Raw genomic sequence first — 27,651 nt, forward strand, 5'->3', positions numbered from 1 at the left:
CTTAGGCTATCCTTGTGGAATTCTACTATATCTCTTTAGATTATATATTATCCTATTAGGGTTGTAATCCTATTGGGGTAAGAAATTTACCTTCCCTACTAGTATAAATAAAGGCACAATAGGATGAGATAAAACACACCTTAGAATCACACATCTCTCTCTTTCCTCTACTGCCGCCGCACCTTTCACTCTGTCTGTCCTTTGTATTGTTCTAACTTGCTATATATTTTTATTTTTCTAGTTCATTGACCCAACCTAAATTTCAATACGCAAGCCAAGAATCAATTCAAATTCAACATCCTCATTTACTTATTAGCCAATAGAAGCACTACCTGCGTAAATAAAGTAGTATAAAAACAAACATGTAATTGATTAGTCTTGTTTGGTTTAGAGTCGTTTATAAAACTCAAAATTGTAACCAATGTTGTAAAATCGATGGTGGGTGCAGTGGAATAAATAAACAAGACACAAAATTTACGACGTTCCTCTACAGTCAGTGTGACTAGAGTACGTCATCGGGGCAACAGTGGTGCTTTCATTATAATTTAGAATAATAGGAGTACAAAAATAACTCTCTCTATTATCTCCTCTCCTCTTCCTCTCTTTTCTCTCTTCATCTTCCGTGAACTTTGTGGCTTCTATGTATTTTCTCTCATCCTCAACATTCCCTTTTATAGGCATAGACGATAGTGCCTGCTGCCTTGCTGCCAACTAAGCTACAGTGCTCTAAAGTGGTTGATATAGTCATCCATTACATCATTTAGTGGTCAGCCACCAATATTTACAACACTCCCCCTTGGATGACCACAAATCTTCGATTGACTCGTTAAAATCTTGATCTATTTTTGGATGCTCCCCCTGATAAGTAGTACCATATCTATTGTGCTTATTGACTTTCCATAGACTTGTTCTTGAACTGGGTTGGAGGGCCTTCTACTAGACTTCCTCCAAAGGTCTGAATTTTACTCCTTGTATCTGGAGCTGAATTTGATTCAAGGGTGGTAGATACTTAATCTTAAATTGGACTTGTGATTTCTTTAGGGGTCGTCGATGTTTGATCTTGAATGAAATTGGACCATGAGGAGCTTCACGTGGCAAGTGATCTTCGGCTTTGTCGGGGATGAATCAGCATGTGTTTGTTACGCTTGTCTCCACGTGTTTCAATGTATCATTTTCACTTGCCTTACTTGCTCCCCTTGCATAAGTGGTATTTTCCCTGGTTGTCCCCCATGCCCCTCATGCATGTGTGGCATATTCTCTTGTAGTATTTGTCCCTTGATGCAGGAGTGGAATGCAACCCTTGCATTTGGATGGTTCATCACTTTTTGGTGATTGGAGACCTAGCTCCAACAACAGTTGAAGATGGCTACTCGAGAGAAATACTAGGTAAGCAATTAGGAAAGGTTCCAGGCAATCGATTCCTTATCGGAAGTTTGAGTGGAGGTTCCAACATATTGCTTTCTTTATCCTTGTCTTTGCAGGTAAGAACAAGGACAAAGAAAAGGACATGGAGATTGCATGATATGAGATACTTTTGCTCTCATGCCTGATGATATAAGATACTCTTGATCTGGTATGACTTGTTATGAAGAGGTATTCTCGGAGAGAAAGAAAATTAAGTATGTTGAGAGGTTTGGTTGCAGATGCATTTTCGGCAATGAGAGAGAGAGAGAGTTAGGAGTTTTGGATGTGTGCCTTGTTATGGAGGATGAAGGTCGACATATATAGGGATTTCCCCAATAGTAGGTAATGGTGTGGATATGGCTTTGTCATCCACACTTGTCATGCTTCCGGCATGTAATAGTTATGCTACGGGAATGCAATTGTTTAGTAGTGCGATATTCTTTTCTTTTCAAATGACTGAACCTTTTGAGTCTGAAGGTTTGCCACGCTTCAAGCGCGCAATAGATAAATCATTTACTGCATCACTATATTTCATCACTTTCATTGCATCATTAAATGCATTTGGCATTTGATTGATATATTGTTGCATCATTCAATTATTCTTTTTTCATTTTCATGTTGATTGCTTCGTGAATCAAAATAAGACATTCTTTTCGTTCTTCTGGAACGGTATTTTCTCATCATTCTTCTAGAATGATATTTTCTCATTGTTCTTCTGGAACGATATTTTCTCCCTCTAACGGCGGGAAAATTGTCTTATCAAAATGATAGTCCACAAACCACGCGGTAAACATATCCCCAGTCAAGGGTTCTAAATATTGAATGATAGATAATGTTCAACATCAATGCCTAATCCGCGATGATGCCTTATTTCAGTACGTTGTAGCAGTGTAATAGGCACATAGATAACACAAGCAAAAACTCTATATGTATAATGTTTGGCTGGTTCCCAAACTTGAGTTATATTGAGAAGTATTGATGGTTGATAACAAATTTCAACCGAACTAATACTGCATCATGCAAAATAGCATGTACTTATGTAAAAACTGGCAATTTTGTTTTCATGAGTAGAGTGCGGGTAATCAATTTCATCCACTTAATAAATGCTTCTGTTAAACCATTTTGAGTATGGACATAAGGAACTTCTGGTCTTTATTTATATCATCATTTACATGAATCAAGGAACTTCTAATCCTTATTTAATAGTCTGAGACTCTTATGACCTTTATTACAATTAAGTTGAGGCACTACGACAGTTCAAACTTACGGTGCTCATCAATGAACTTCATGTCCTGATCTTGAGGATCAAAGGACTTCATGCCCAATCTTTTTTGTATGATGGAACTTCGGGTCCAATCATTTTTATATGATGAGGATCAAGAAACTGTAGGTTCTGATCTAATCAAAGAAATTCGGGTCCTTGTTATACTCATTGTAACAAAAGATAAGTATAATAAATAAATTAAAGCAATAGGTGGTAATTCCAGCCATAGTAATAAATTGCATTTAAGCAAATAAAGCTTGTGACAAGGGCTTTAATTCAGCACCACTCACATAAATCAAAACTTAAAGCAGTAGGCGGTAAAACCGTCCATGATAAATAAATTGCTTTAAAGTAAATAGAACTTGTGAAAGGGTTTTGAACCAACACCAATTCACATAAATAACAAGAAGTATCAGACCCCTTTTTATTTATTATTTTTCTTTCTTTTGTCAACATTTATTTCAAACCTTTATTAATTTTTTTCTTTCCTTCTGTAGCATGGTGCCATGCACCAACCCAAAGCTTTTGTCTTTATTTATTATTTTGACCAAATGGTGTCGTGCATCATTCAAATCCCTTTATATATATTTTTTTATTATTTTTCTTAGGGTGCAGTCAACACCACACATTTCCAAACTTTTTTCACATGTGTCTTACCATTCTATCAATCCCCCTTTTCTATTATTTTTCTTCCTTATCTGTCTCTGCCAGTCTCAAAACGCAGGGCCAGCTGGGTTGTTGTTGAGGTTGCCCAAATTCAATTCAATCCAAAAAGGCTACCACAGATTGGAGTTTTTCTTGCATGACCCAGGGAACATGGCATCGTGAAGCAAGAACCTCAATGCAGAGACATAGATGACAACGGGGTTGATGGAGGCACAAGAGAGGAAGGCTTGTGTGGAGTCAGTTCTGCCATCAACATTTCAGACAACTGAGGATTCATAGGAGTCCTTGGAATCCGTTGAAAACAACGTGATCTGGGTTTCTAAGTTTGATGAGATTCTTCTAGATCTCTAGAAACCAATTATCAAGTACGAGTTTTCTCATCATGTGACGACTACAGGTCGTAGATTTTCAATTCTCATCGAAATTCGGTGGGACGCTTCTGGTGCGGTGGGAGAGAGAAAATGGACATACCTTTTATTCTGTGCGATTTTAGTTGACGGAGGTGAGAGGTAGATAGTGCTTCACCTGATTTATGGCGTTGTGCTTTCCACTAACATGAGAGCTTCTCGTGTTGATAATGTGTTGTAAAATCGATGGTGGGTGCAATGGAATAAATAAACAAGATACAAAATTTACGAGGTTCCTCTACAGTCAGTGTAACTGAAGTACGTCCTTGGGGCAACAGTGGTGCTTTCACTATAATTTAGAATAATAGGATTACAGAAATAACTCTCTATTATCTCCTCTCATCTTCCTCTCTTTTCTCTCTTCCTCTTCAGTAAACTTTGTGGCTTCTATGTATTTTCTCTCATCCTCAACATTCCCTTTTATAGGCACAGATGATAGTGCTTGCTGCCAACTAAGCTACAGTGCTCTAAAGTGGTTGATATAGTCATCCATTACATCATTTAGTGGTCAATCACCAATGTTTACAAAATCAAATCAATTTATTACGGTTTGGGTTTGGTTGTAGGCTGGTTGGCTTTGTTTTTGGGCAAAACAACACCAAATCGATCATTGCACAGTTGTATTGACGCCCACCCTTATTGACATACTAGTAACTAAATCGTTCAATTATGAATTATATTTAATGTTTATATAGTAATTCATTACTGGTGTTTTTTAATAAAAACGATATTCTACACTAATCTACGCTAAGGGCATTTTTACACCGCCAAATTGCCCCACCTATTGGGTGACTGAATCCCTCAATCTCTCCAAAAGCTGCTCCAGCCCACGCCCATCATTAGGGCAATCCAGTGGGCCTATCTCCCACGGATCGAGCAATTAGGTGAGAATGGCCTAACTTCTTGCTTGAGGCTATTTGACGTCACCCACATTCATAAATTTTTGCCTCAAGTGTGTGGAGTTCACATGTGATTTTAGGCGTTTGAGCTGACAACATGCTGGCTTATGCCCATGTGGCACAACTTGGGTTGTTGGATTGCAAAAAAATGTAATCCAATACTCTATATTATTCATTTAGAAAAAAAAAAGAATATAGAAAAAATGGAAAAAAAAACTAAGAGAATTTGAAATTAAACATGATATTATTTAAAAAAAAAACTCAATGCCAATTGCTTTGTAATTCATTTATAGGCTAGAAATGCCTTAGGCAATTACTGTTCACTAACGCAATAATTGTTAATTGCCCAATAACCCTGGAAATTATCGCCCTTAGGGATGTAGCCAATTTGAATTTAAGAGGATTTTAATAGACTTTTTTAAATGACAGATTTCAAATGATAGACTTTACAATTTTATATAGATTATAACAGATATATATATATTTGTATGGATTTGTGTGGATCATTTCTTGGATTTCTTAGGATTTTGAAAAAACATTGATGACCACACGTAGAGTTGAGGGATCATTTTTAATGAAATCCTGGCACAGATTAACCTTCCTTATCACCTACTTGAGCACCAAATGACGCACATAGAAGCACTTGCCTCTCGTGAAGAAGGAGAGCACGAGACTGGAAGCAAAAAACCTAAGGATAAATCGACCCCAATTGCCAATGCAAGAAGAATCAAGGACCGATGCATGTTCAGTTATGGGTCTTTTCTCCCTTGATAAATTGGGGCAATATAGAATATGGGTTGAAAGATAATTTTTTTCATTTTCAGATTTTGTTGGTGCGAATGAAAAGCCAGGTCGAATGTGCGTAGTCGGTCATCGTTCTTTCTTTTCAAAGTTGAGATGGTCATCGAGGATCGACAACGATATCATCATACGATTAGATTTTTTATTTGTGTATCTATATTTTTATGTGTACTCTATAATTCTACTTTTCTTTTTCACTATCCAAAATATCCAAAATAATAAAAAATAAAGAAAATAAAAATGTGGTTGTGATCAACTTACTGGTTTGGTATTGCTGTGCTTTGAAAAAAAGCTGCTGTGAGAATAAGCGGCTGTGCTGTGAGAATAAGCGGCTGTGAAATAAAGCCAGTAGAGTGTTTGGTAAATTTTTTTGTGAAAGTGCTTTTGGAAAAAAAATCAGGATGATAGTGTGTCTTTTCATTAAAGGAGCACCGTAGCTCCGTGTGCTTTGAAAAAACTGGCTTTTTTTCAAAGCAGCAAATAGCAGCTTCAGCTTTTCCTTTGATTTTCAGCTTATTCTCACAGCAGCTTCCAAAATAAGCCATTTTTTTTCAGTTTACCAAACACAAAAATGACCCTCAGCTTTTTATCACAGTGGCTTTTTTTAAAATCACCTCAATCCCAAACGGGGCCTTAGCCCAATCGGACGCAGAACAAAACAAGAAAGGTTGCAACTCACAAGTACAGAAGCATATGCAAAGAAAAGACATTAGGATTTTTTTTTCTTTCAAGTTATGAAAAGGGAAAAACCTGAAATGAAAAGGGAAAACTCCGGAAATTCAAACCTACAATTCTTCATAATCCAATATTTTTTTTACGATTAGAACTTGCTACAAAAATATCCATGATGGATGAGGATGAAGAAGATGAAGTTGAAGAGAAGATATGTCCCAAAGATGACGAAGGTATAGACGAAGAAGAAGAGGTTCGTAGGTTCTCTTCTGTTTGAGCTTATGGGGTGTGAAAGAAATCAAAGAGGGAGGAGGGTTGGATTATTGATGGCATTTGGTACACTCACCTTAGGATCCATCTAAATCCCCAATCATCTTAGCAGACATTGAAGAAAAATTCCTTGTCACTTTGTCGCTCCAAAATCTTTTGGCAAACACTAAAACATGACTTATAAAAAAGGCTTAAATGCTAAAATGGTCCCTGTATTTTAGTCATTGAGTCAATTTAATCTCTGTGTTTTCAATTTGACCAATTTGGTTATCTTTGTTAGCCTATTAAGGACATTTCCATCCAATTTATGTAAAAAAATATAAATTATTATAAACTTATTTATAAAATTATTTATTTGATTTAAAATAATCTAAAAATGAAATAAAATTAAAAATTAAAAGAAAAATCATTCTCCTCCCAACTCCTCAACCTCCTCACTAACATTACCCCATTTCTTTTCTATGTCACAAACTTAGTCATTTTTCAGATTGGAAGCTTTATTTCTTATATGTGTTATTTCTCATTGATTTGCATTTTTTTAGCAAAGAGAAAGGATAATTATATCTCATATAATTTTTCTATGAATTTTTTTAAAAGAAATTGAATTAAATGTCCTTAATTGACTAACAGTAACAAACACAAGGACTAAATTAGCCAAATAGAAAATACAAGGACTAAATTGGCCATATGGCTATAACACATGGACCATTTTGACATTTAAGCCTATAAAAAAATAAATAAGGTTTTAAATGAGAGACTTTTTTCTTTTTCTTTTCTCACCTCTCAATAGATACTATTAGATTGCATTTAAAATCCTAGCAAATTCTTGGTACTCTCACTGCACTTAGACTTATGTGGACTTTTAATCTTAAGATGCGTTTGTTGCACTAGACCAGCTTCAGGGACTAAGTTGGATTAGTTTAACATGAACTAAGTAGTGAAAGGATAATGAAATGTTTGGTACAGTATCAGAATACATCATGGACTAAATTATTTTTTATTCAATTATTTTTGTCATTTTAATTCATTTTATAATGTTTTATTATTAACTACACTTTTTTTTTATTTGACTCATTCTTCTTTCCATGTCTCTTTACTTTCCTTTCTCTTTTTTCATTTTCTCTCTCTTCTTCGCACCCTGTCTCTGTACCTCAACCCAGAAGCAAAGATTGAACCAAGAAAATATCCCAATTTTTTTTTTCAATTTGTATAGGCTTAGTCGAATGGTGCAGATGCTTCGTCGGATCGCCGATTGTGCAAAGGCTTCGTCAGATAGTAGAATGTTTGACCTCATTAACTGGGATGACAAAACCAAAAGGAAGGTTCCTTATCAGGACCGCGATAGGAAGCTCAAACGAAAAAGAGAAGACTGGAGCAATCCACCTCTATCTTCTCGTCGAAATGACATGAGAGGACGAAAAGATAAATCAACTCCACTTAGATTGAGGCAATATACAGACCTGCACACTATCATCAACAACATTCTTCACAGCATCAAGTACAAACCCTTCCTCAAACGGTCGGAACCTCTTCCTAAACATCTAGTAAAGAAAAGCCAAAAGAGTATTGCTCCTTCCACCAGTGCATAAGCCATACCATTCGAAATTGACAAACGATCAGAGACAACATCGAGGAAATCATCAACCAATGGCACTATTGGGAGTTTATAAGAAGCAAGGCAAGGAAAGAAAAAGCCCCCCTAAAGAAAGGGACAAAGGTAAATCCGACAGGTACGAGCTGACTGATGACGAGGATGACAAGCGGTCATAAAAAAGGCTCACTCTCAACATCAATTGCATCTATGGAAGGCAGAAGCTACAATAAAGAAAGGGAGAGCCTGGTCCGAAGAAATAAGCATCGATGACTCTGAGGTGGACCGTCCTCCGAGATTGTATGATCGATTAAAAAAAAACTCTCCAAACTAAACATGGTTTGATTCTTCAATGATACGAGAAGATATGTAGGCCCACAACACCAAATTTAACCACAAATAATATCAACGTTGTAGTCTGTGCGAAAACAAGTCTATGGAGAACTCATTTCCTGCTCGGCTCACCATGTGCTATTGCCAAAAATGACCCCTTATGTAAAACTTACTTTGTATCATCTTTTAATTAGAACTACACCAATGATTTGATTCTATTCTAGGAGATATGTGGGTAGGCATTACTGGATTCAGTCATATCTCCTATCAAATTCACCATTCTCTTTTGAATAAGAATTTTAGTGTTGATAATGCAACGACTTCCATCTTGTTTATTCGTCTTTTCTTTTTTGTAGTAGTGCGAATACCCTAAAATCCTAAAATAATACACAACTTTGAAACTTTACATAATTGCAAGTCTAAAACTTTAAAATGGTAGTGTCTAAGGAGTCTCATTTAGCCTACTCCATAGTGTTTGGTTAGCAGCTTGGAAGGCTTGAGTTGTATTAAGCACAGTTACGATAGAAGTTTATACAACCAAAAGGTTGTGGGTTATAACATTCAAATCCGGGCTCTACGCCATTCGAGGAATAATCGAAAGAGCTTCGGAATCATCCGAGGGGCGGCTTAGAGTCCCGACCCTGGGCACGATTACTCCCTCGGTCTACTCCTGGATTATGATATTATCCTTTCATTTGGCAAAACCAATCCGAAATTAGGTCTCGGCAGAATCAATTCTCCACCTGATCCTTTTAAGAATCTCAGTTGTATTAGTACTCGGCCGAATTTCATTTTGGGCTGGACATCTAGATATTATTTGGGTTGAAAGGTTACTAGTGAGCCGAGAATTAAATCTTAATACAAACTACCCACCTTCGGCCCAAGTGTAGTATTTCAAGCCCAAACAAGATTATGAGCATGATATTTGTTGACTTACGGATGCATCATCTGTTGCCATGACCTAATGGTGCATCATCATCGAATTGAAAAAAAAGACACAAAGGTATTGAATTAAGATTTTATTTAATTTTTTCGGAAGTATTTTGTTTACACGGAATGGAATGGAAGAACATGTGCTAAAGCTAAACACATCTTTTTTAAATTTTCATCATGTTAATTAATTAATTAATAGGAGGAGTTCTGTAATATGATGCCACTGTCACAGGGAAGAACATTTGCCTCACTCCTTCAGAGTTGATTATGGGGAATATGATTCCTGAAGCACCCTACAAAACCAGAAGGTGGAAAAATCAAATACAAATGAGAAGAGGATCACACCAGATGCAACTGAATATCTCAACAAATGGAGATAGATACACACCAAAACCAATCTGGCTCCAATCCACATGCGTTTTGGGCAAGGGAATGGAAGTAGCAAGCGCCCAATGGCGTAGACAGCCACGGCAAAAAAGTGGAGAACCAAGCTCAATGGTTGCGGGTTTAGGCCGGAAAGAAGTGCTAGAGGTCCATTCGAGAACACGCCTCCAAGGCTCAAGTAATCGAAACATGCTTGGCGCATTTCCATCCTTGCCGGATCAGGTGATGCACAAAATACCCTGTATAGTGCACCTGCCAATGTGTTTATGGTTGAGGCCACAGGCTGCACCAAAACCAAGCATTATAATTTTTTTAATTTACCATTAAACTCGACTTGAAATAAGAACCTTACTAATAGTTTCTCAATGAAATGCATTGTAAAAGTATTGAATAGGTGTGTAATAACTTAGGCTGCTTACCTTGCGCAGCGTATAGAAGGATTCGAGGTATTTACAAAGGGCAGGTGCATCATTCAGATTGTGCAGAGGTCTTAGAAGATTTCTAAGAACAACAATGTCTGAAAGAGCCACAGTCATGCCTCCTCCAGTTAGAGGATGCCTCATGTTGACAGCGTCCCCCATCAGAAGGACACCAGGAGTGGGACGAGGAGCAGCAGGCATGCTCCTGTTTGGCATTGATTTTATGTTTCCTTTATCCGCGGCAGCCATAAAAGCGGCATACAGCTCAGGGGGAACCTGCAATAAACAATTTGCAAACCCCTTGATTAGGCCAAAGATTCAAATACGTAAAGTATTCATGAAAACAGAGATGGTTGTTATTTAGAGAGGTAAATAACAAAGTGATCGGTTTATTTGTTCGAAATAGTTTTATAATTTATTCCAAAACAAACTATTTGAAGCACAATAGACATACTTGGGGTGCCACTTTTGTTTTCAAGTAGCGAGACATTTCACCACCAGAAATAGAAGGTACTTTTTGGCCTGGTACATCAACAAGGCAACGAATCTCGGTGCTGCTTATAGGATAAAACAATATCGGCGAAGGATCTGCCAATATTACATGCCCGTGATTTGCATATGGAAGCTGGCAATTCTCCAGAACCAAACCAACAAAACATGAAGGTATATCAACCTACAAAAAGAAAAATAAAACATGATTTTATATTCAAGTAATAAATATATATTTCAATCCATTATCCTTTCTTGTTTTTGTTTATTTTACAAGATTTGCAGTTTATCTTCACCTTAGGATTGCAGAGAGAGTGCCGTAGGTTTGAATAGCATCCATCGCATACTATTGTGAGAGGCGCGTGTGCACTGAGTTCTAGATCACTACCTTTGGATTTATACTGCACCCCCTTGACAGTACCTTTTTCTTCCAGTAGAGATGTCACCGTTCCTTGTTCCAATCTTACACTGATGTCGAAATTTAAGAAATGACACACAAATGAGACTCCAGCAGAGTATGCAAATCTCCTTCATAATGAATCTCACATACCATGCATTATCCGATATTGTATAGATTCTTGTTAAATACATGGTTAGGTTTTGACAGTCTGACAACATAGCATGACAAACTTTCAAGCAAAGAGAACGTATTAAAGATACATTGCAATATGTAATCAAAGGATTTATCTTTGTATAGCAAAAACATACTGAACGTCAAATTATAACAGATACTTGAAATAGATGACTGAAGCAGAGGGAAAACTTTGTGTTTTCCAGACCTCTAAAACTTTGAATTATCCAACACATGGCGAGCCTACTGAAAAAAGAATACTAGGAAATATATTTGAAGGGAAAGGAAGAGTACTTGGGAAGAGATGAAGCTTTTTCCCGCATCCTTTGAATGAAACGCCCGTGGTGAAAGCTTCTCCCAGCCACATCAGGATGGAAGTTTTCCAAAGGATATGGCAGCTTGGTACTTTTTCCATCCTTGTAAAGGGCATATCCGAAAACCCGTTGAGCATCAATCTCATTTACACAATCTTCAACCAAACAGAAATATTAACAATTATCATATGTAGTTGTCTAACTCAAAGTGGAAATAAATGAGGAGGACAGTTATGGAACATTCATATAAGTCCTCAGGTTTATACTTCTTTGCTTACCCTCAAGGCCTAACTCAACTAATCTGAGATATCCCCCTGGTTGCAGCAGCTCGCCGACGATTCTGTCTGGCTCACTCAAGTCCCTTTCGATCACATGCACTCGGCGCCCATCCTGCGGTATGCAGACATTGTAAACAAAACAAAGCAATAGTAAGAAGACAAGACATGATAACTTAGATTTGTGCAAATTGTAAATATTATGATACTGATGTTACTATATACAATCTAACAAAAATATATGAAAAGATTTTCCTTATGATCCAAAACTCAGATGATCTTGGAGACCCCAAACAGATCTCAAGGCGTTATCTTTAAGTTTTCTTCCCACCGAAGTAGAAATATAATCTCAGATAAAAGGAAACAATTACATATTTTAATGAACAGATAAATAAAGAGTGATAACCATTAAATTTCGAAAGTCTTAAACCTCGTCAAGTTATATATCGCACAAATATAGAAAGAGGCATAGAATCCTTAGAGAGTGAGAGAATGTCACCTTCCCAAGAGTGTAAGCGAGCGCCGAACCAACAACCCCAGCACCAACAACGATAATGTCTGCACTTTCAACCATCTTTGCCTCGTCGCAGGTTCCATTTTCACAGCTCTTCAAACAATTCCCATTTTGATGAGCTCTGGCCTTCTTCTGTCGTCTTAGACTGCACAAGAAAACAAACCCGAGCAGCGAGGCTATAACAGCACACACTATATTCAGGTAAACCATCTTCAAAGATCGTGAATTCGGTTAGAGAATATTAGTTCTTTTCAAGTGTTTGAGTTGGTTCTCAGACTTAAGTTGGCGCCTATATATAGTGAGCCAACTTTTTTAAAAAACTATTTTTTGGTTTTGGGATAGAAACGTGGACAAGTTATGCGCCTACCACTGTAAACTATTTACCAGGCCAAATTGGAAGACCTGAAAGCAAGTCATTGTGTAAAAGACTGCGTAATTTAGTAAAATTTATTCCCCCCAAGACTTAGTGGAATCATTTGCAACTAAAATATACGTAATGTTTTGGCAAATGGGAGTTAAGGCCAGTCGGCTAAGACAATATACCATTCCTTTTACATATGAGTTTGAGTTTTTTTTTTTGTAAATTAGAATATAGTTTTGAATGGAAATAACAATGTAACCGGAACTAAAAAAATGTTTGGAGGTTCTTGAACAATAATGTAATTTACTTCACAAATATAATTTTTATTTCGCAACTATTATGATATTTATATGTTACAAGATAACAGAGTTATACGCTATAGTATTGCTAGGCACAACTTAATCTCTAACTCATTACAAATGTATATCATTAACATATTCACACGAGGCTGATTATAACCCTTTTCTCTTACATTTTGGAACTATTAGTGATCCTATAACAGAACCAGAAAATTTACATGGTCAGAGAGTAAGTGCATTGGAATGGCTATCCAAGTAAGACTTGATTTAGTCAGAGAGGGTTTGGTAAGTGTGGAAGTGGATCGTATATTATTATACATAGTATAAAATATTAATATTTTGCCATGCAAATGTCAAAAAAAACAAAATTTTCTCTAGGTTTTGAAACCATGGGTGCCAAACAGGGGGTGACAACTGGAAATGTAAAACTAAAACATAAAAAGACAAGAGAAGAAAAAAAACAAACTTCCCTAATCCTCCTGTAAACTCCTGTAAACTAATTATAGCATATAATCATGACTGTTAGAATAATTATCTGTAAAAAATATGGGATTATGGATCAAGTCAGTATGAAATTTGTTTATTTTATTTGAATATAATTGCAATTGGACAATGATACGATGAGAGCGTGTAAGTGATACAATGATGACTGATTCCTAACTATTGATGCATGCGAGACTCACTTGCATTTACGGTCAAGAATCATCCACGTTAGTAACTGACCTAGCAGTCCTTGCAATTATATAATACAAAGTGAGCATACTACATGAGGTGAAGAGAGCATGTAGCAATAGTTACATGGAAGAATCCAGGATTTGAAATTGTTACATGGAAGAATCTGTAATTATACAAACAAGCTTATATTAAAAGGTTGAGAAAGTGTTCTACGAGCCTACGACATTCTTTGTTTTCGGTTTTCTGAGTATCTTGTTTATACCGGAGGAAATCTGCGTGCAGGGAAGAACATTTGTCTTACTCCTTCAGTGTTGATTATGGGCAGAATGATTCTTAAAGCTTCCTGCAAAATTATAATAAATAGCTTTCCAAAAAAAAAAAAAAAAAAAAAAAAGGGTAAATTACATAGTAGCCCCTCAGGTTTGAGGTCTATTACAACCCCATATAACAACTTTAAAACATTTCACTTTCATACATCTAGTACCATTTTATTTCAAAATAGCACATCCGTTAGATTTTACATCCATTAGTCTGTTAAATGCTGACGTGACTGCCACATTTGTGCTGATGTGGCTGCCACATGGCAAATTTTTTTTTTTAATTTAAAAAAAATCTAAATCTTCTAAATATTAAAAAAAAAAAAAAAAAACTAGAAAAACCCGAAACCTAGATCCCTTCATTCCCCCCCCACCCTTCTGCAACTCCCAAAATCCTCTCTTCTCCCCGCAACCCCCAAACCCATAACTTTCACTCGCTCTTCTCTCTTCCCTCGAGACAAAAGAAATGGGTCAGGGAACACCTGGTGGGTTGAATCGACAAGGTCTACCGGGCGACCGTAAGCCCGATGGGAACGACAAGAAAGAGAAGAAGTTTGAGCCGGCAGCTTCGCCTGCCCGAGTTGGCCGTAAACAGCTCAAGCAGAAGGGTCCCGAAGCTGCGGCACGGCTCCCGACGGTGACCCGCTGATATAGTGCAAGCTTCAGGAACCAGGAGCGGCTCAAGCCGCAGGAGGAGAAAGCCGAATCAAGGACTATCTCCTCATGGCGGAGGAGTTCGTCACAAACCAGGAGCGGTTCAAGCCGCAGGAGGAGAAAGCCGAGGAAGACAGATCTAAAGTTGACGATCTCCGAGGCTCACCGATGAGCGTGGGGAATCTGGAAGAGTTAATTGATGAGAATCACGCCATTATTTCGTCCTCCGTCGGTCCTGAGTACTACGTTGGGATATTGATGAGAATCATGCCATTGTTTCGTTCTCCGTGGGTCTTTAGGGTTTTTGATTGATTTGCAATGATTGGGTTTTTTTTTTTCTTCTTTCTTTTCTTTCTAGGTTGCAGGGAAGAAGATGAAGATGGGGGATATAGGTTTGGGGGTTGCGGGGAGAAGAGAGGATTTTGGGAGTTGCAGAAGGGTGGGGGGGGGGAAGGAAGGGATCTGGGTTTCGGGTTTTTCTAGTTTTTTTTTTATTTTTAATTTTAATATTTAGAAGATTTAGATTTATTTTTTTTTAAATTAAAAAAGAATTTTTTTGCCATGTGGCAGCCACATCAGCACAAATGTGGCAGCCACGTCAGCATTTAACAGACTAATGGATGTAAAATCTAACGGAGGTGTTATTTTGAAATAAAATGGTACTGGATGTATGAAAGTGAAATGTTTTAAAGTTGTTGTACGAGATTGTATTAGACCTTAAACCTGAGGGGCTACTATTTAATTTACCCAAAAAATAAATACATATAAGGCTGTTCATCTATCTATTACATATAAAGCCAGAAGACAATAAAATGGGAATCATTCATAATTCCCAAACTACCCTTAACTATGATTTCAAAATCAATTTAATTTAAAAAAAAAAATCCAAACAAACAATTTATCGTCAAAGCGAATTTGAACTATATTATTGCTAGCATACTATGAGGCTTAACCCACTCTTTCACCCTTAGTGTAGATCATATTGTTTGTTAAAAGAAAAAAAAAATTAGAAATTGTGGTGGACAGTTTTTTTTTTCCTTTATTTCTTTAATTTTTAAAACAAAAATAAAAAAATAAAAACCACAAGTAAAACAAAAATTGTAGAGCAAATTGTCACATTCATAAGCGTGTGGTAAGATGCTAGTTTATTTATAAATTCTGAAATGAAATGGCGGTTAATTGTGAAAACCAGTCACAAGACAAGACGTTACTAATTTACAACCCAATTTTTTTTTTACTCTCTCCGCTTAATATCATAATGCTGTTTTTTAAATTTTTTTTTGTTGTCAAAGTAATGTTGTTTTGATTCAGTTGGAATCATAGTATTATGGAACTCGTTAGGACTCCAATGATCATCATGTGTGTTGCGAAATTTTTTTGGAACAAGAGTCGGGTTTTGCAGCATCTTACTTTCTTAGGTGGTTTGGACATGTGAAACAAGACTTATAGACGCTTCGGTTAGAATATGTAATTATGAGACAAAGCCAGAGCCAAAGGGGTAGAGAAGGACCTAAGAAGACTTGGAAGGAGATTCTAAGAAAACACTTGGACTATTTGGATTCAGGGTCATCTCTAACATTTTGGAGGTCATGTGCGAATTCAATAAAAAAACCTTCCTTAATTAAAAAAAAAAAGAACAATATATTCATACAGGATTCAACAATCGATATTCAAACTTAATTGGATTCAACATCTCACTCTTACAAAATGAATCATCTTTAATTGCCATTAAAACATGATTTAGGGTTCATCCATAAAATATAGAGCATGAAATCATGATTTTGTGTATTTGTGGAAAAAAGTAATACACAAGTTAGTTTTTTATTGCTAAATACACAAGCTTCTATATTGCTAGAGAAAAGTGAGAAATTAATATAATATATGTAGCTAGAAAATTTATATTCATATGTAATATATAGGAGGGTAAAATATTTTGGGGCCCCTCTGTGCCATTGCACCTTTTGTATACCCCCTACGCCATCTCTACTTGCATTTAACAAAAAACATGACAGAAAACTGAGCGTAGTGATGTTTTAGAATTTATATACTTTATAGGATAAGGCTTTGTGGTTGTTGTAATAGAGTTACTCACCAAGATTAGTCTGGCTGCAATCCATATACGTTTTGGTGAAGGAAACGGAATTAGCAAGCGTCCAACAGCATAAATACCCACGACAAAGAAGTGCAGAACCACGCTCCAGGGGCAATAGTTTAGACCAGAGAAAGCAGCGAGAGCTCCATTTGAAAAGACGCGTCCAAGGCCAAAATAATCGAAGCATGCTTGGCGCAATTCCTTTCTTGCTGGATCAGGGGATGCACTTAACACCTTGTTCGCGGCACCTGCCAATGTGTTTATGGTAAAAGCCGCTGGCTGCTGCGAAACCAAGAATGATCTTATATGAAGTTACCTGTAAATTTGAGCCAACTGCTAACAGTGAAAGACATAGATTGTCGGTGAACAATTTAGAAACAAAAATAACAGAAATAGAGAACTTGAAATACTTATACTTTATTACTCAAAACTACTTGCAATACAGAATGAAATTACACAATATTACAGAAATAAAATGATACTAACTTGAATGAATCAAAGGTAGAGACTAGCGCAAAAACTATGTCCTTTGAACAACATTTCCGTCCCACTCTTGTGCTTAATGTTCTACAATGTTTGCTCGACCATGATACAACTACCTAATTCTACAATCCTCATTGGATTATAGAATTCTAGTAAATTGCTTTGTGTGTTTACCCTTTAGAAAGTTTGTACGGAAAAAAAAGGAGGAAGGAAAATGATCATCTACGATGAGTTTTCATCCCTCTTCAAATACATTTTGGATGTATCTGAAGCTATACAACTCTTATTAATCAAAACGTTTTTAATTAATTTTAATTAAAATCTTAATATTATAGTATAATCATCAAATCTAATCCACACAATTAGTAGGTCAAGCCTCAATTCCCATTTCAAATGGTTCGAGCAATAAAGGAGACTAAATTAATATAAGGACCTCAATTTCCCTTGAGTTCCCCGATGTGGGACTTAAGCAGCTCAAAACTCCAACATAGACTGCTTACCTTACGTAGGGTATAGAAGGATTCGAGGTATTTAAATAGGGCAGGAACATCATTCAGATTGCGCAGGGGTCTGAGAAGATTCCTTAGAGCAACAACGTCCGATAGAGCCACAACCATGCCTCCCCCAGTTATAGGATGCCGCATGTTAACTGCATCCCCCATTAGGAGAGCACCTGGGGTGTGATACACAGTAGCAGGCATGCTCCTGTGTTAGAGTATATACACACGTGTAACAATTGTATTGGAGGACTTTAGAGTTAGTTATATGTGTGATGTATTTATAAGTCATGTGGGTTACAGTTGGAGAGTAATGAAAAACAGAAAATTTCCCTCCTCTTTCTCTCTCTAAGTTTGTTCTCTCTCTTCGATACTTTTCCTTTCCATTGTTTTCTCTGTATCACATATATTAGGTTGTTATCATGGTATCATCGCCGACAATGGCTAACGCCGTCGTCTGACGATCTTGGTGACCGGTGCTTCCGCTTTCCGTTGGTGATCGGTGGAGTTCTGTTGTTTGATTGTCGTCGGAGTTCTCTGGTTGTAGATCGGTGTTGTCGTCGGAGTTCTCTGGTTGCAGCTCGTTGGTTTCTCAAACCCTAATTTTTTGGGGATTTCTGAGTACCGTGGTCGCTCGTCGTGGTGATTGTAGGTATTTGTCTCGTTCTATGCTCTATTGCTTCTTCGTGTTCGCATTTTTCGTAGATCTGGCTGTGCTTTGACGTGTTGATCAGTCGTTGATACTTGTCGATTGTTGATTTCTTGCGCCGATTGTTGGTGTGTCTGTTGTTTGCTTGTGGATTGTTGCTGGTTGTTGCTTGTTAAGCTTTGTTGATTTCTTCGAGATGGTGACTGCTGCTCAATTAGCGCTCACTCAATCGCCTATATCTTCATTGATACCTAGTGTTGGTAATACTGTGACTGTAAAATTAGATGATGCTAACTATGTTACCTGGAACTTCCAAATTGAGTTACTTTTAGAGGGCAATGGTATTATGGGCTTTCTTGATGATTCTACACCTTGTCCTGCAAAACACAATATCATTGAAACTGTTGATGGCAATGTGGTGGATACTTCTTCTGTCACTGATGCTTTCAAAGTCTGGAGAATTCATGACAAAGCATTAATGACCCTTATCACTGCAACCTTGTCTACTGCTGCGTTATCTTGTGTGATTGGGTGTCAAAGTTCCAAGGAGATGTGGGAAAATTTGAAGGAGAGATTCTCTAGTAGGACTAGAACCAACATTGTGCAGATGAAAATTGATTTGCAGAACATTAAGAAAGGGGCAGAATCTGTTGATCTTTATCTTCAAAGGATCAAAGATTGCAGGGATCAGCTAGCTGCTGTGGGTGTAGTCATTTCTGATGAAGACATTGTGATTGTTGCTCTTCGAGGTTTACCAACTGAATATAATACTATTAAGGCTGTTATTAGAGGACGAGAAAATCTAGTCTCTTTGCGAGAGCTCCGATCTCAGTTAAAGGCTGAAGAAGCAACACTTGAGGAAGGTTTTAAACAGCCCCTGATGACTGCCATGTATGCTCATGGTTCCGGTTCTATGTATGAAGTAGGAGGTTCATCTGGTGTAAAGTCTTCTTCTGGTAACTTTCCTAATAGTTCCTCCTCAGGTCAGTTTCCTCCAGGTCCTCAAATGGTCCAACGAGTTCAGCAGTTTCCTCCAGATCCTCAAATGGTGCCCGGAGTTCAGATGTCTCATTTTGCTCAACTGTTTTCTCCTCCACAACTGAGTCAACCACCTCCTATGTACTCATCACAGTTTCAGCAGTTACCTTTTTCAGGACCATATGCCTTTGTCTCTCAAACAGGTTCTGGTACATACAACAATTTCAGGGGGAATAATTTCAAGAATAAAGTCAAGGGGAAGAAGTTTCATTCTGGATTTCAAGGGTCTCAGTCTCAGCCTCCTTTTCAGAACTTCAACACTCCAATGTCATCTGTGCCACCTTATAACCCTATGCTTCTTTGTCAGATTTGTGATAAAAAGGGTCACTCTGCCCTTCATTGCTTTCAACGTGGTTGTCAAATCTGTAATCGAGTTGGTCACACTGCAGCAACATGCTTTGATAGGGGCAATTCTAATGCATCCATGTCTGTGTCTCAGCCTCCTATGTACTCATCACAGTTTCAGGCTCCTGGTTTACCAGTTCAGCATCTGCCTCCGCACTATGTTTCTAATCCTTCTGTGGCTCACCAAGCATCATCTCCAGTAGCTTTTGCTGCTAGGACTACTCCATTACCTTCTGTTCCACAGCAAGAATTCTGGTTGCTTGACTCGGGGGCTACCAATCATATGACCTCTGATATTTCGAACCTGCAAGCTGCTACTCCATATCCATCCAATGAATCTGTTACTGGAGCTAATGGTGAAGGTTTATTCATATCTCACATTGGACAGTCTTGTCTTCCCACTCACTCTCATATGCTTCAGCTTAACAAAGTGTTACATGTCCCACAGTTATCTCAACATTTACTTTCTATGTATCAGTTATGCAAAGATAATAATTGTCGATGCATTGTTGATGAATTTTCTGTGTGTATACAGGACAATGTCACCAACAAGGTACTCTACCAAGGACTGAGTAACAATGCTGTTTACCCCCTTCCTTTGTTCAAGCAACCACACTTAAAGCCTGCAGCTTATCTTGGACAGAAAGTGAATGCTTCTCTGTGGCATTGCCGATTGGGGCATCCAACCAACTCTGTAGTTCAATTAGCTCTTCGTAAGTCAGCTATTTCTTTTCCTTGTAATCCCATACCCCAAACATGTATCCCTTGCTTGCAAGGCAAGTTTACCAATTTGCCATTTCCTTCACTAGCAGCCAAATCTACTGTACCCTTTGAAGTCATTCACACTGATGTGTGGGGACCTGCCCCTGTCCTGTCTCTAGAAGGTCATCGATACTATGTGTCTTTTATAGATGAATGTACACGGTATACATGGATTTTTCCCATGATGAATAAAGCTGCAGTTTGTGAAATCTTTATTCAGTTTCATGCCTTTATTCACAATTTCTTTTCTGTTCATATCAAAGTGCTGCAAAGTGATGGGGGTGGAGAGTTTATTGGGTCTGTTTTTCAACAATTTCTCAAAACCAAGGGTATTTTGCATCAAATGTCTTGTCCTTATACTCCTGCACAAAATGGGTTGGTTGAGAGGAAACATAGACATATAGTGGAGACTGCACTCACCTTACTTCAACAAGCATCCCTTCCTTCACAATTTTGGTTTCATGCTTGTGCCACAGCCATTTATCTTATTAATCGCATGCCTACTTCTGTTTTACAAATGCAGTCCCCTTTTGAAGTGTTATATCATTTTCCTCCTCGACTTGATCATTTAAAAGTATTTGGGTGTGCTTGCTATCCTACTTTGAAACCCTATAGACACAATAAGCTGGATCCAAAAACCACACAGTGTATATTCCTTGGTTATGCAGCTCACTATAAAGGGTATATTTGTTATAATCTCAGAGATCACAAGCTTATTGTTTCTAGACATGTTGTATTTGACGAGGACACTTTTCCTAGTGTATTACCTCTGTTACCTAGCACACCTATGTCACTTTCCACATCACCATCATCAGTGTCACCGTATCAGGTTTCTCACCCCAACCTTTTTCACCATCCCTCCATTTTTCCCAATTTCACTGGACCAAATACAGTTACTCAGTCCTCTTCTTCAACAAATGGTGATCTTGTCCCTCCATAACGGTCTTCCTCTGTGGACACGACTCCACTGTCAGTCGCACAATCTGAAGTTCATCCTGATGTCGACATTCATCCTGATGTCACCGTTTCTCAAGTTCCGGACCTGCAACATGTTTCTGCTTCTCAGATTAATACACACCCAATGCAAACCAGATCCAAGTCTGGTATTTTCAAGAAAAAGGTGCTTCTTGCTCAGGTTCAGTCTTCTCTGATCAAAGAACCCCAATCTTACACAGTTGCTGCCAAGTCTGTTGAGTGGCAGAATGCTATGGAAGAGGAAATGGCAGCTTTAGTCAAGCAGAAAACATGGCGGTTGGTTCCCCTTCCCCCTAATAAAAATTTGGTTGGCTGTAAATGGATCTATAAGGTCAAACATAATCCTGATGGCACAGTTGCTCGATACAAGGCCAGGTTGGTGGCCAAAGGGTTTTCACAAGCAGCAGGTCTTGATTACTACGAAACCTTTAGTCCTGTGGTCAAGCCCACCACAGTGAGACTCATGTTATCTTTAGCTGCCACAAAAGGGTGGAAATTAAAACAGCTTGATGTCAAAAATGCCTTTCTGCATGGTTTTCTTGATGAGGAGGTGTATATGTGTCAGCCCCAAGGCTTCTTTGATCCTGCTCACCCTGAGTTTGTGTGCAAACTGGACAGATCTCTCTATGGCCTCAAACAAGCCCCTCGAGCTTGGAATGATCGTTTTACCAGGTTCCTTCTTACCTTGGGTTTCAAACCCTCCTATGCTGATCCTTCTCTATATGTGAAGCATGATGGGCAATCTGTTGTTGTGTTATTACTGTACGTTGATGATATAATACTCAGTGGTGATAGTGACATTCAGATTCAATATGTGATTAATCAGTTAACAAATGAGTTTGAAATGAAGGATTTGGGACTACTTCATTATTTCCTTGGTCTTCAAATCGACTATCAGCCTCAAGGCTTACTTGTGCATCAGTCCAAGTATATTTCTGATTTACTCAGTAAGACCAACATGATGGATAGCAAACCTTGCACTACACCTTGCCATCCCAATCAGAAATTACTCAAACATGGTAGTCCTGTGTTTCACGATCCGGGTCTTTATAGGAGTATTGTTGGGGCTCTTCAGTATTTGACATTTACACGACCGGATATTGCTTATTCAGTAAATCAGGTCTGCCAGTTCATGCAATCACCTCTAGAAAGTCATTTTATTGCTGTCAAACGTATTTTGAGATATCTCAGAGGTTCCATGACTCTCGGTTTATGTTTTAAATCTGGTCCTTTGGATATTAAAGCTTACACTGATGCTGATTGGGCTGGGGATCCTAATGACAGACGGTCGACCACAGGTTTCGTAGTGTTTCTGGGGTGTAATCCTATATCCTGGAGTTCTAAGAAACAACATACTGTTAGCAGATCTTCCACAGAAGCTGAATACCGAGCTATGGCTACCACAACTGCAGAGGTGGTTTGGTTACAACAGTTGCTTAAGGATTTACATCTTCCTTGTACTGACATTCCTCTTCTTCACTGTGACAACATATCTGCCATGGCCTTGGCCACAAATCCAGTACTCCATTCCAAAGCTAAACATATAGAGATCGACTGTCATTTCGTGCGTGAACGTGTTCAGCAAGGATCCATTTTGCTTCAGTTTGTTTCTTCTGCTGAACAGCATGCTGATATCTTCACCAAGGGGTTGTGTTTGCCTTTGTTTAGTACTCATTGTAACAATCTTATGCTTGGTTGTTCCTCGCATAAGCTTGAGGGGGAATGTTAGAGTATATACACACGTGTAACAATTGTATTGGAGGACTTTAGAGTTAGTTATATGTGTGATGTATTTATAAGTCATGTGGGTTACAGTTGGAGAGTAATGAAAAACAGAAAATTTCCCTCCTCTTTCTCTCTCTAAGTTTGTTCTCTCTCTTCGATACTTTTCCTTTCCATTGTTTTCTCTGTATCACATATATTAGGTTGTTATCATCCTGGTGGGCATTGCTTTTCTGTTTCCTTTATCAATGGCAACCAAAAAAGCAGTATACAGTTCGGGAGGAACCTGAAATATTATTCGACTAAATTAGTCCAAATGGTTAGATAAGTGAAGTAATAAAATCAAACACATATTTCATTAAGTTTCCAAGATGTAATCCTACCTGGGGTGCCACCTTTGTTTCCAAGTAGTGAGCCATTCACCACTAGAAATAGAAGGTACTTGCCGGCCTGGTACATCAACCAAGCAGCGAATCTCCATGTTGCCGATGGGATAAAATGATACGAGTGATGGATCCCCCAAAATTACATGTGCATGATTTGCATATGGAAGCTGGCAATCCTCAAGAATCAAACCAACAAAACAAGAAGGAATATCAACCTGCAGATAAACAATGGCAATAGTTGATTTGCTGATTGAAAATTCTTAAAAATCTGGTTCAGTATAGTTATTTTCATGTCATTTGAGATAATTAGCATGCACTAGAAAAAAGAAGAATACAAAACTGGCACGCTATTTTCACCTTAGGATTGCACAGATAACGTCGCAAGTTTGAACAGCAACCATCACATACAATTGTGAGGGGTGCATGCGCAGTGAAGTCTTGACTACCTTTGCGTCTAAACTTCACCCCTTTGATAGTTCCCTTTTCTTCAAGCAGAGATGTCACCGTTCCTTGTTCCAACTTTACACTGATGTCAAAATTTTGGAGGATGACATGAATATCATGTATGCCAATTGTACTAGTGAACTAGCTTCGTATAGTAGAACTAGAAACATTTAGAAATCAACTTATAAAAAAGGCTGAAAAAGAGAGAAAGTCCGAGTATTTAAGTTTTCTACCAGCTTGAAAAGACAAAACTGAGTAACTCTACATGCACCAAATTTCAATGACATTATTCACCACATCGTTATATGTAACTGGAATCCGTTTGTGAGATACAAGTTCAGCAATGCTGTATATACAGAATAACTTGGGAATGTTTGAAAGGAAAAGAAGGATACTTTGGAAGAGATGAAGCTTTATCGCGCATTCTTTGAATGAAACGCCCATGGTGAAAGCTTACCCCAACCACATCTGGATCGAAATTTTCCAAAGGATATGGCAGCTTGGTCCTTATCCCATCCTTGTAAAGAACATATCCGAAGATTTACTGGGCATCAAATTTGTTGACACAATCTAATCATACAACGATTATTATTTAGCATATATGTATAACTAGAAAAGGAAAAACAGAAGGAAAGGTCAACCACTTTAGAAGCTGGCAGAAATTACAACAATTTGAGCAAATAATGCGAGTCTTTAGGTTCATTCTTGACACGACTAAGTAATATGAAAATATTTCATATGCGTAAATATCTTAATTACCCTCAAGGCCCAACTCAATTAGTCTTCAGATAAGCCCCAGGTTGTAGCAGTTCACCAACGATTCTATCTGGCTTGGTCAAGTCTCTTTCAATCACATGCACTCGGTGCCCATCCTGTAGTTCAATGCAGATAATATTGTAACTGATCACTATCTTAAACATTAAAAAGAACATTGGAAGTTCAATCATTTCCATAAACCAAATGAATCCAGCATAAACCTTAAACCATTTCAAGTACAGATCAAAACAATGTATACAAAAGACAAAGAGCCCTCAGAGAGTGAGACTGTCACCTTCGCAAGAGTGTAAGCTAGTGCTGCCGAACCAGCTGTTGGAAAAATTAGGGTCGAATTGCTATACTAAATCATATAGAAAATCAAGAAATAATTCATGTAATTATGTATCACAATAATGCATGCACATAAGTAACCAATGTTAAATGAACATGATATAATGAATTAGAAAAACCTGAAAATACGGTCGAGGCAAGTGTTAGACACTTTGTCTGTAAGACAAGTTTTCGCCCCACTATGGTGCTCATGGTTGATCGGCACATGTCTCCCAAGATACAACGACCACGTCCTTATAATAGTAGCACTCCAAATCACAAAGCTCCATGAACCACGATTGTGTTGAAAACTCTTTCATATGAACTCAATGAGACTCACTAATATTTAATGCACTCTATGTATGATTATGTAAACAATGAAAAGTTCTTTTGTGATTATAGGGGGCTTCCTATTTATAAAATGTGATATACCTCTTTGAAAAGCATGTGACTATTCATGAAGAGTCAAAAGTTGCAACTCTTTATTTGAGTAGACACATCTTTCTACCAAAAGGCTCAACTTCTAATTTCCATTCAATTAATAAATTTAATATAATAATAATATTATTATTAAATTTTCCAACAATCCCTCACATGAATGGAAATTGACTCAATACCATGCAAATGACAATGCTGACACTAGAGAGAGAATTCAATAGGAAAAGTACCGTATCAGGATAGGTGGCTTTTGGCTTTGAACCTTTCGTAGTGAATTACTATCGGATTTACTTGGCTAATCAGTGAACGCGATATCTTGAATTGCTCAGCCGTCTGTGTAAACCAAGACAATAGTAATCACACAATATCATTCCAGACACCCTGTGGTTGCTTGGTTGTGTTCATTTTGGCTCTGAACAATTCTTGGTTTCTCATGAGTGCTTTTAGAGAACTAAGCCCTTCAAAAAATTCTCACAGGAACATCCCAATTCCTCACTCAAGATAGGTGACTTCCCATTAAGAGTATCCTGTAATACCTCACTTGTTATTTCCAAGTATAGGAATCATTAAAAGCAAAGCGTATCTTAAATATGCTGCAGATAGCACTGTTTCATCATAGGACATAGGTTGGAGATTATCTCCGCAGTGCTCCCATTGAATCATTCACAATTCGGTTGTCCCTTTGAACCTAGATCTTGGGATCTCCAGTCAGTTAGGTTGGGTTGCCATTATGGCGATTCTTAAAGATGTAGGCTTTTGACCCATTCCTCTCGATGATACAACTTATTCTCTAGTCAAACCTTTAAAATTTGGTACCACTAGGTTGACTACTCATTATATGGCCATCACAAACTTTATATCCATGCATGGAAATTATTTCCCTTGAGAGTAGTTGTTTTCCAATATTAAGTCTTTCAAACATATATTGGGACTGTAATTTGCCTATGCTTGGGTAAACTCCCCCCATATTTAAGGTATTTATTGAAAAGTCTATAACCTTTCAATACCTTAAAATACCATTGCAAGAGATAATCTTTAACTCTTTCTAGAAGCAAATTACTTTTTCATTCTACTTAAGTTGATATATAATCCAAAGATAACTATGTCACTCCCCCACAATTCACTCACATTGTGGTTACATTTTGATGCTATCAATTACTCCTTCATCATACTTAAGAAGTAGGAACCAGTGAAGATATTTTCTCTGTATCTATTCTTCACTTCTAGGCTTTCAAGCCTCACAAGTCCTTTCTATGAGAAGCACTCCTTTCACATTCAACTACGTATTCAGACCTTATGTTTCTTGAAATTAAGCAAGAACCGTAGTCAGAAATCTATTACCATGTTCTTATAGTGCAAACTAGCCAACGACGATCAGTCAAACATTGCCATCTATCCATTGATCAGAAATAGATGATAATCTCTTGACCTAAAACACCCAATTTTATTAAACCTCTTTTCATACGAATGATCTGAAACCCACCCAAATTGAAAGAACACTAGTGATGTGCAGAAAAGATAAACTTGTGAAGACAAGAATGATGAGTTTGTGAAACTCTTTGACAATCTTGAACGAGGCTTTTTTAAGCGATGAAGAGAGTTTTCAAGTACACACTAGAGATGTCATTAAAACAAAACCTAATGCAAACCCAACTACAAAATCCAAAACTTTTTAAAAGCAACAAATGAAAAGAAGAGTTATAATTGAAGGGTAATGCTACAGAGACAAATTTTTTTAAACCAAAGATGTGCCACTAATAATAAAGAAGCACGTTAATCGATACTTATCCATACATGTTTATTAAGAAGTCACACTTCGAATTTTCGATCGTTGTAGTTTATGTCGACGACATGAATCTCATTGGGACTTTCAGAAGAGCTTGAGAAAATTGCCCCTCACTTGAAATCGGAATTCGAGATAAAAGATCTTGAGAAAACTCAAATTGAGCACTGTTCAGATGGAATCCTATTACATCAAACAAACTACACCCAGAAGGTGTTGTGACGTTTTAATGAGGATAAAGCGAAGCTTCGAGTATTCTTATGGTCGTTCGTACTCTAGATGCTAAACAAGATTCTTTTCGTCCTAAGGAGGATGAGGAAGATATTTTGGAGCCTGAAGTTCCATACTTAAGTGCAATTGGTGCTTTATTGTACTTGACTAAATACACTAGACCCGACATCTTCTTCGCTGTGAATCTTTTGGCAAGATACAACAATGT

The 27,651-nt window shown here is 37.6% G+C and overlaps 1 protein-coding gene and 1 pseudogene across 1 annotated transcript; both read right to left on the reverse strand.

Annotated features, from left to right (window-relative positions):
* Nucleotides 1-9,311: 9,311 nt before the first annotated feature.
* LOC126623291 (squalene monooxygenase SE2-like) lies at nucleotides 9,312-12,469 on the reverse strand. The gene is made up of 8 exons (XM_050292137.1): nucleotides 12,192-12,469; nucleotides 11,696-11,807; nucleotides 11,398-11,572; nucleotides 10,829-11,000; nucleotides 10,498-10,716; nucleotides 10,044-10,319; nucleotides 9,629-9,907; nucleotides 9,312-9,533 (listed from the first exon to the last, which is right to left on the reverse strand). Exons 1-8 carry the CDS (start codon nucleotides 12,414-12,416, stop codon nucleotides 9,429-9,431), a joined length of 1,563 nt encoding a protein of 520 aa, XP_050148094.1. The 5' UTR covers nucleotides 12,417-12,469; the 3' UTR covers nucleotides 9,312-9,428.
* Nucleotides 12,470-13,643: 1,174 nt separating this feature from the next.
* Nucleotides 13,644-25,438, reverse strand: LOC126622657 (squalene monooxygenase SE2-like; annotated as a pseudogene).
* Nucleotides 25,439-27,651: the final 2,213 nt, after the last annotated feature.

The sequence above is a fragment of the Malus sylvestris genome, chromosome 5, assembly GCF_916048215.2.
Source record: "Malus sylvestris chromosome 5, drMalSylv7.2, whole genome shotgun sequence".
Lineage (NCBI taxonomy): Eukaryota > Viridiplantae > Streptophyta > Magnoliopsida > Rosales > Rosaceae > Malus > Malus sylvestris.

Excerpts from the sequence above, each read along its gene's own strand:
- LOC126623291 (XM_050292137.1), bottom strand. The coding sequence starts at position 12,416 with ATGGTTTACCTGAATATAGTGTGTGCTGTTATAGCCTCGCTGCTCGGG. Across the intron at positions 10,320-10,497 it reads AAACAAAAGTGGCACCCCAA|GTTCCCCCTGAGCTGTATGC; the intron begins GTATGTCTATTG and ends TGTTTATTGCAG. Across the intron at positions 9,908-10,043 it reads CCTTCTATACGCTGCGCAAG|CCTGTGGCCTCAACCATAAA; the intron begins GTAAGCAGCCTA and ends GTTTTGGTGCAG.